Below are 8,788 nucleotides of genomic sequence, written 5' to 3' on the forward strand. Positions count from 1 at the left end.
ATGGAATGTTCTTTTTTTACAGAATGCAAAAACTAACAAAAACGATAAAACTTACAGGAAAAACAAAGATAGCAAAAAATCACAGAAATTATTCTTATTATATGATGAAAATTTAAAAAGATCTGGTGACTATAAAAGAATGCAAAAACTCACAGAAATAAAACAAAAAAGTTGCTTTGAAAAATCAAACAATGCACTACAAAAATTATTTACAGAAATGATACAACTTACACGAAAAAAAAAGCAAAATAAACAAAATTTCTTAAAAATTTCATTTTTAAAATTTAAAGAACTGCTCATATTTGAAAGAATCCAAACACTTAAAGAAATTATACAACTTACATGAAAAACAAAGATAGCAATAAACCACAGAAATTATTCCAAATTATATGATGAAAATTTTAAAAGATCTGCTGATGTTTAAAAGCATGCAAAAACTCACAGAAATAAAACAAATAAGTTGCTTTGAAAAAGAATGCAAAAAAAAACAAGAATTAAAGCACTTTTGAAAGTTTAAACTTTTTTACTTCTAGAAGTTAATATGAGAATAAAAAGATGAATGGCTACATTTATTGTATGAATAACACAATAAAGCTTCCACAAATACTCTGAATATTTCTCATTTTGCATTATGCACAAACCCTATGAATTCCTTGATGGCAGCGGTAGAGTGAAAATAAAACTTTAAAACATATCTGTAGTTCCTTTGTATTTCCATTAATAAAGTATGTGTCCATTTTATATTGCTTTAAACGATATTTTGTTAATTCAGCGAAACGTCCGTTCGGCGAAACGTCCCATTCGGCGAAACGACATTCGGCGAAATGTTCCGCACCCCAAGGCGTCATCCATAAAGTATGTCACGCTCTAGGAGGGGGGGGGGGGGGGGGGGTCTTAGCAAGTGTGACATTGCATGTTATAAGTATACACAGAAAAAAAAGTGATGGTAATATTCATCAGGAAATGGTGACAGATTTTGTGGCAAAAAATATGAATAATTTTACCTCAGAAAATGATGAATTTTCATCAGTTTTTGATGAATAATCATCAGGTTTACATTTTTACACATTTTTTAAGTAATATTACACAAATAAAGAGGTAATATTCAACCTGCCAAATTTTCAACATTCCAAGATTCAACTTTTTTTTCTGTGTAGGAAAAGCGTGACAAAGGGGAGGAGGGGGGGTAAATTTTGGTCGATTTTAGCGTGACGTAGCTTATGGATGAAGCTCGAAATGCTCGCGTTTCTTGTATTGCATTTTTTTTTCTTTGAAATAATCTTGTAAAATTCGAGTATTTCATAACATCATATCTTTTTTTCGTTTTAATCAATAATTGAATATAATATTTTAAAAAATTTCAGTCAAAATGTTATAACAATGTTCAAAGATTTGGTAACCATTGTATTTTTAACAAAGGATTTGATTTTAGCAACTAAATATAGGCTAAAACTCCATCGTGCCTCTAATGTTGGCATATCAGTACATTAACATTCAATTACAGTTCATAAAAAGGGCTTTCAACTGAAACCAAGTGATAAATAGCTTCATAGGAAGTGAGCAAGCAAGTTTCTATCAACGGTATTACAAAATGAGTTGTTTAAATAGTGAAAGTCAGCAAAGGGACTATCCCTAAACCACGTGGACACTTAGAGGGGGGGGGGGTTTGTCCACGTTCCATACAAAAAAGATTTCTTTTGTATGAAAGATGCTACAGTATTATCATTGAAAAGAAGAATCACATTTTTTTCCAGAGAGTAACTTATCTCTGAGGGGGAGCGAGAGGTGAATTGGACACCCTAAGGAAATTGATCTACCACAGGCTACAGAAGCATTTTAAGGAACGTGGATGGCGCTTTAAGATATGAGATATTACATTTGATGAAAAAATGTCATTATTTCAAATAAATTTTAATTAAAAAACTATATTATTCGCAAGAATTATAAGGTGTCCAAATTACCCCTACAAATGTTTATAAGAGAATATGAACACCCCTATGGGGCAAATTTTACATACCTAGTGGGGTAATTTGGACACCCTTTTTGGGGTAGTTTTAGACATCATTTGTGTGTGTTTTTTTGCACACATTTTGAAGAATGAATTGAAATCTTGATTTTGTAAGAATACTTGTTGCCCTTTTGTTTGTTTTTTTTTTTTCGTTTTTAGGGAATGCATGTTTGTGAAGAATTTTCTTTAATAGAAAAAAACCTATGTAATGTCAATTTAATAACACAAATCATTGAACAGATGTTAAAACTTTGATTCTGGATTAGACACATTTAAAGATGTAAAACCATAATTTTGAATAATCTAAACCAATATCTATGCAAATTCAAGGCAATGCCATTAAAGCTACAAATAAACATGAAACGATCAATTTCACAGGTCCGATTTAGTATCCCTTCAAATTTAAATAAAATCTGAATCTAGCTTGATCACTTAATTAAAATAAAATGATAAAAACAACCAACAACAACAAGTTAGAAAGAAAAATAAGAAAAAATAAGTGTTCAAAAAATATTCAAATCTGTTCACTCAAAGGTTCGCAGTAAATCGTGCAAAAGAGGAAGCACGAAAATTGGCAAAAAAAACTCAAGCTTAACTGGCCAGGAAACTGTTGCCTTTCGCGGGTTGGTTTTATGCTCTTGTGTATGTTCGGTTTGCTGTCAACTATGTGCAATGTTGCAACCTATATGCTGCTGTGGTTACGAAAGAGAGTTCGCTATAGGAGAGGGGAGAAGCGAAGGGATTTTATTAAACTAGAGTGTTATGCGCAACTGGTACCGCCAGCCCACAAGTTCTCGTTCCTTGATGTTAGGGTTTAATCTAGGAGCAGGGAAATGCCGCGTGCGGGGGAAATTGGAACACCTGCCGGAAGGAATGAAGGGCGGTTTGAGAGTGACATTCACTGGTTAAACGGAGACGGTTTAATTTTAACTCCTGTCAGTTGAGCACTAACTTCGCCTGACACGGGAATTAATTTGAGCTTTGGATCTGATTCGACATGAACACGAGAATTGCCTGCTTGATTTCAAAAGAAAATTTACAACTGAAGCGATTCCCGAATGCAAATTTAATTTCAACTCGTTCGAGCAGCAATTCAACTAAAGTAACGAGATAATTTCACAAAAAGGTATTTCGAATTTAATTGGAAAAATCGCAACATACTCACAAAAAAACCCGTTTGCAACAATTAATATGAATTCACTCAGAATAATACCACTTGTTTGTTTCGTAAAAGGAATTTTCCACTCAATTTACCTGATGGCTCCATTGATTGATAAAATTTCCATTGTTCCTTTTTGGGATCATTGAAATGCGTAATTTTAATTCAACAAATTGATTGAATTTCACTTTAAACTTTTTATGACACTTGAGATGAAATTTAAAGAAAAAATTGCTGTTTGAATGTTCTGCAGAAATCCTTTTCATCATCAAATCAAATAATCAAATTCAGAAATAGAAATTTGAATTGATTCCTGGAGTTTTTTTTTTTTTTTGGAGAGGTCCAAAAAACCAAATTTCCAGTTTTTGCTTTTCGGGTATTTTTAAAACCACCTTGAGTCAGGGATATTAAAAAACACCCAAAAAGGAAAAACTGAAATTTTGGTTTGTTGGATCTCTTAAAAAAAACTCCAGATCTGTGGTTTGCATATTTGATAGAAAATTCTGAGTTAAAACATGTTTTTATTAATTTAAGCAACTGATGCTTTTGATTTATTAAGATTTATTATAACTGCCTTGAACAATATTTAGAAGCTTATTTCTATTAATATAATAGTTTTGTCATTACTAAAACAAGTTATTTCTTTTCTTTTCAGTATATCTCCTCCTGCTTCTAACCCCAACAATAACGGTAATTATACCCAAGTTCGTTAGAACTTGAATCACTCAAGCGTTAATTGAAACTCATTGATTTAATTTTCAGTCTCCCACTCACTACCAGCGCTCCCACTTTTGCTACTCATCATCGTATTATCGTTATCCTGCCATCCTCAAAAATTTACCCTCCTCACCACAATGTGATCATCATAGTTCAAAGAGGTGGAGAATCTATTGTTGAACAAATTATATAGTTTTTTTTTTCGAAGTATATTGAGTATTAAATTCTTCAAAATTATAAATTCAAAATCAATATTTTGTCTCCTTAACAGACGAACCCCCCCTTAACAGACGAAATTGGACCCCTCCTCGTTAGAGAGATCCCCGAACGGCATGCCAATTGATAGCCTTCTGCACCCACCGATGTTGTCCCGAATAAATGAGATAAAATATCCTCACTTAATGACTGTAATTGCACAAGCTGAGCAGCGACGGCTATCCCTCAAGAACTGGGGTCCAGCAAGAAATTGTTTTAGTTTGAATAAGCGTTATTTAGATTAAAAACTACTGTGAGACACTTGTGATAAAACATCTAGTTTTACAAAAAAAAATGGATTTTTTTTCTGTAACCTATAAAACATCAACTTTTTCTGTGAAACAAAAAAAACACTTGTGCAACTCTTGTGAAACATAATATTTTGCAAGATAACCTTTGAAACATTTGTGTAACTCTTTTGAAACTGAAAAGTGTGCATGGTATTTTGCTGTCCAGTTAATGTAACCATTTTCAAGCATAAATTTCTACCAAAATACGTGGAAAACATTTGTGCAACTCTTAAAATACCAATTAAATAAAAGTTTTTACAACTCTTTGTGACTCTTTCATCAAGATGATCTAATACAGGCCTGCCCAACGTCCGGCCTGTGAAGCCATTTCATCCGGCCCGCGACAGTTTTTATGACCGGCCCTTATTAAATAAATGAATTGATTGTCTGAAAAAAAAACAAAAAAAAACAAAATAAGCTTGAGATCAAATGTAAAAACATTTATACAACATTCTTCATTTTTGAATTTAATTCTTATATTTTCTTGATTGATATTTTTAAACTGAAAAATGGTACAAGAAAACTGTTACGACCGCTGAGACGGGTGCAATGCCAGACGGTGGAGGACCGACGGTGTAATCGACCGATGCCATTGGGAACTGTCAACGCGCGCAAAGGAGAAACGGAGAGAAGAAAAGTGCGTGTGTGACACACAGGGGAGGCGCGTTTTTTAGCAAGTCACCATTTTACCAAAACAAAGTGTGAATCTTGCGCGAAGTTAGTTTTCGGAGTTTGCGAGAGAAAAAGTGGGTTAAAGCTGTGGAAGTTTAATTTTATTGAAATTAAAACACGAGCACACCTGTAAGTAGAAGAATAGATGAAGTTAGTGCAAATTTCGAAGACTGAAACATTTAATACTTACCAGCAGCGAAGGGAGCAACAGAAACTGCACCGTCGTCGCCTACCGTCACTGAACGCTACATTGGACAGTGTCGGTAGTTTGTAAGTAAACCTGAAATGGAAAGTAAACAAAATATTAATAAAATTATACACAAATGCAGGAAGTGGAACGAAGGAAGAGGAAGAGGAAGAAGTAGGAGGAGATAGAGGAAATCGTTGGAAAGGAAGACTAATTAAGTAAGTGGAATTTGAAACTAACATGTAAACAAACATCTAAATAAATAAAACTTACCTTTTTAGTTTTGTAGCTGTCGAAAACGACTGCTGACAGAAAGTTAGTTTTTTACTGACAATCACCCGAACAAACTACAAAATTAATTACGGGTCCAGTAATCCTCTCCACGATGGCCGACGAAACAACATTCTGCGGTGCGTGTGGACTCTTCTTCGACAACGTGGATCGGATAATCACCTGCGGCAGATGCGACATGATTTACCACTCACGCTGCGTGGACGCAACGGCGGCGGAAAATGAGTGGTGCTGCCCGGAAGGTTGTTGGTGCGAAGAGGACAAAGAAGCCCAAAGCAACAACAATAACGACGGTTCTACGAACTCATCCGAAGAAGCAAGCGAGATGCCAGATGCGGCGACCGAACCGGAAAAGCCGGAGGTCGTCAAGGTAGCGTTGGATCAGCATGCGGAGCAGTTCGATGCTGAACGTTGGATACGGGAGAAGCAGCTAGAAATCGAGGTAGAACTAGCAGAACGGCAGGCCCGGATAGATCGCGAGCTGCAAGCCAAAGAAAAGAAGATGACCGAAGCAATCCGGAAGAAGATGCGACGGTATGAAACAAACGTGAGGCTTGAGCAGAGGAAAAAGTCGGACCACAACAGGCGAATGGCAGAATTGGATAGCTCGTACCGTAGAAGGTCCTCGCTCATCGACGAGCAGCTGGAGCTCATCAAATTCGGCTTCGAAAAGCTCCTGCCATCCCCCCAAATCGTTGACTTGGCGAAGGAGGAGGAGGAGGATGCAGAAAACGAAACGGATGCTGAACGCGATGAAAACTCGTCGGATCCGGGCGAAGAGAGCGATGGAAGTTTGAAAGTTCGCGCAGAGGACACCAGCGAGAACGAGACGAAGCTGTTAATGCAAGATTTCGTCAGTATAAGTCCAAACGGGCTGGGGCAGCAGTGTTCCGGATTTGAGAAGGCACGACTGGCCGCGGGCGGGGGACTTACAAGACAGTCTCCTTGTTACCCGATCGACCCAGTACAGTGGCCAAAGTCTCTCGGAACGCGAGAAGGATCCTCAACCCATGGAGTGACGGACGAACGAAATCTTGTGGGGTTTCGCCACTTGCTTGAAGGTGGGGCGCAAAATACTGGACACTTTCCTCGCCATCTGTCCGAGCCAGACATCGTAAAGCGTCATCTGTCGTTGGAATGCCCGGAACTACTGCCACAATGCCGTTTGGAGGAAGCATGCGAGGCCGAGCGTTCGGTCGACGGACTTGAACAAATCAAATCGCTCGAAATCGTGGAAGACATACTGCGCGAGCAGATGGAGGGGGCGGATCTCACGCTTGAGAATCCGCTCACAAAACAAGACCCAGCCAGCGTTCTCCTATACGCGGAGCAACGGCTCTGGGCACCAACTAGGTCGACGGAACCAAAGATTTTCTTGTTGACCAACCCGGAGACGATAGCCGGGACAAGCAGAAGAGGACAGATAGAGGAAGCGGCTCTCTACTGTCTGAAAGAGGACAGCTCGGGACTGAGCAGGGCCAACCAAATGCCACACACATGCGACGATCATCAGTGGCGGTTCGGCGAGGGGATCGAAAAGCTGTCCGTCGACGTCCGCATGCAGCTCGTCGCAAACTGGAAGTTCGGCGACGACTTGAAATGTCAGCTGGAGAAATTCGGCCAACGCGATGCGTGCCGGGAGCTGCACATCCTGGTAACTCTTCCGCTCGTGAGCACGGTCGACTTCAGCCCGCAAAAAGAATTCACCAGGGATGCATCGACTGCGGACGCGGCCACTTCTGTCGCATTGATCGAATGTGCACAAGCAGTTCGACCGGTACTCGGAAGTGTAAGGGCGATGCTCTGCCTACAGCAAATGGCGGAGACACGTGGCGCGTGGCCAAGAATCACGCGGAACAGTGGGTGGAATTTTGCGGTGAGGACAACCGGCGGCGAAAAATGGCTACTGTCATCGGTGCGTCAGAAACCACACTTGAGCCACCACATGTTGAAAGCAGAAGAGCTATCGGCGCATAACAGCATCGATGTAGCGGCTGACGACGCTCGGCGGGAAGAATTCTTCGGAGAGCTGAGATCGATGGAGTCGGTTGTAGCAGTCGAGGTGAATCTGCACCAAGCATCGTTTGAAGATCTGGACAGTCCGAAGGAGCACAGTACACTGCTGAGTTCGGCGGCATGTGCTCAACAAGATCCGGCGAGTACTGATCGAACAACGCTGATAAACGGTGCAAGAGACTCGAAAAATGCTGGTCGCGACAAAGGTGGCAGCATCGACAAATTACTCCAAAACAACAGCACGCCGCTGAGGAACCCAAGCGTTGGACTTTTGCCGAAAGGTTCTCGGATCCCAACGAACGCCGAGGTTGATTACGGTGGAGGCAACTACGGCGTGGGGAATCAACCCTGTGCGATGGCTTCGGCGAGAGCTGTGGCATACAAACAAGATGATCTGGGACTAGGTATCCCGGACAGCACTGCGAGACTGTGTGCGGCGCAACCAGTGATCGTCGTTGAGCAACTGGCAGAGCATATCGGTGTGCAGAAGCCGACGACTGGAAACGTCAGGAAGACGACGAACCTGGATGCCACCAAGCGCAACGCGATGGACAACAACAAGTACAAGTGGGCAAAAAAGCAGATAAACCAGGTGAAGCACTGGTCGATTGGCAATCGGCCGCAGCAGGTAGACTTGGAAACCGGAAACTGGAGGTGCGTAGCTGAAAGAAAAACGGTGAACGCAGCGGTGATAGAGATTTTTGGTAAATCCGACGCGCCGGACGGCCCGACGGATGTTACGGGCTGGGGTGTTACGACCGCTGAGACGGGTGCAATGCCAGACGGTGGAGGACCGACGGTGTAATCGACCGATGCCATTGGGAACTGTCAACGCGCGCAAAGGAGAAACGGAGAGAAGAAAAGTGCGTGTGTGACACACAGGGAGGCGCGTTTTTAGCAAGTCACCATTTTACCAAAACAAAGTGTGAATCTTGCGCGAAGTTAGTTTTCGGAGTTTGCGAGAGAAAAAGTGGGTTAAAGCTGTGGAAGTTTAATTTTATTGAAATTAAAACACGAGCACACCTGTAAGTAGAAGAATAGATGAAGTTAGTGCAAATTTCGAAGACTGAAACATTTAATACTTACCAGCAGCGAAGGAGCAACAGAAACTGCACTGTCGTCGCCTACCGTCACTGAACGCTACATTGGACAGTGTCGGTAGTTTGTAAGTAAACCTGAAATGGAAAGTAAAC

At 40.5% G+C, this 8,788-nt stretch overlaps 1 protein-coding gene across 2 annotated transcripts; it reads left to right on the forward strand.

The window, feature by feature from the left end:
* Positions 1-4,959: 4,959 nt before the first annotated feature.
* On the forward strand, positions 4,960-8,473 carry LOC119767822. 2 transcript variants are annotated; one of them, XM_038257400.1, is made up of 4 exons: positions 4,960-5,230; positions 5,295-5,371; positions 5,431-5,506; positions 5,570-8,473. In XM_038257400.1, the coding sequence occupies exon 4, from the start codon at positions 5,674-5,676 to the stop codon at positions 8,398-8,400; it is 2,727 nt and encodes a 908-aa protein (XP_038113328.1). In that variant the 5' UTR covers positions 4,960-5,230; positions 5,295-5,371; positions 5,431-5,506; positions 5,570-5,673; the 3' UTR covers positions 8,401-8,473. The 2 variants fall into 2 exon arrangements, with proteins under 2 accessions (XP_038113328.1, XP_038113327.1); XM_038257399.1 differs by having other exon boundaries at positions 5,298-5,371.
* The last annotated feature ends 315 nt before the right edge of the window (positions 8,474-8,788 follow it).

This window comes from Culex quinquefasciatus, chromosome 2 (assembly GCF_015732765.1).
Source record: "Culex quinquefasciatus strain JHB chromosome 2, VPISU_Cqui_1.0_pri_paternal, whole genome shotgun sequence".
NCBI classification, from domain to species: Eukaryota; Metazoa; Arthropoda; class Insecta; order Diptera; family Culicidae; genus Culex; species Culex quinquefasciatus.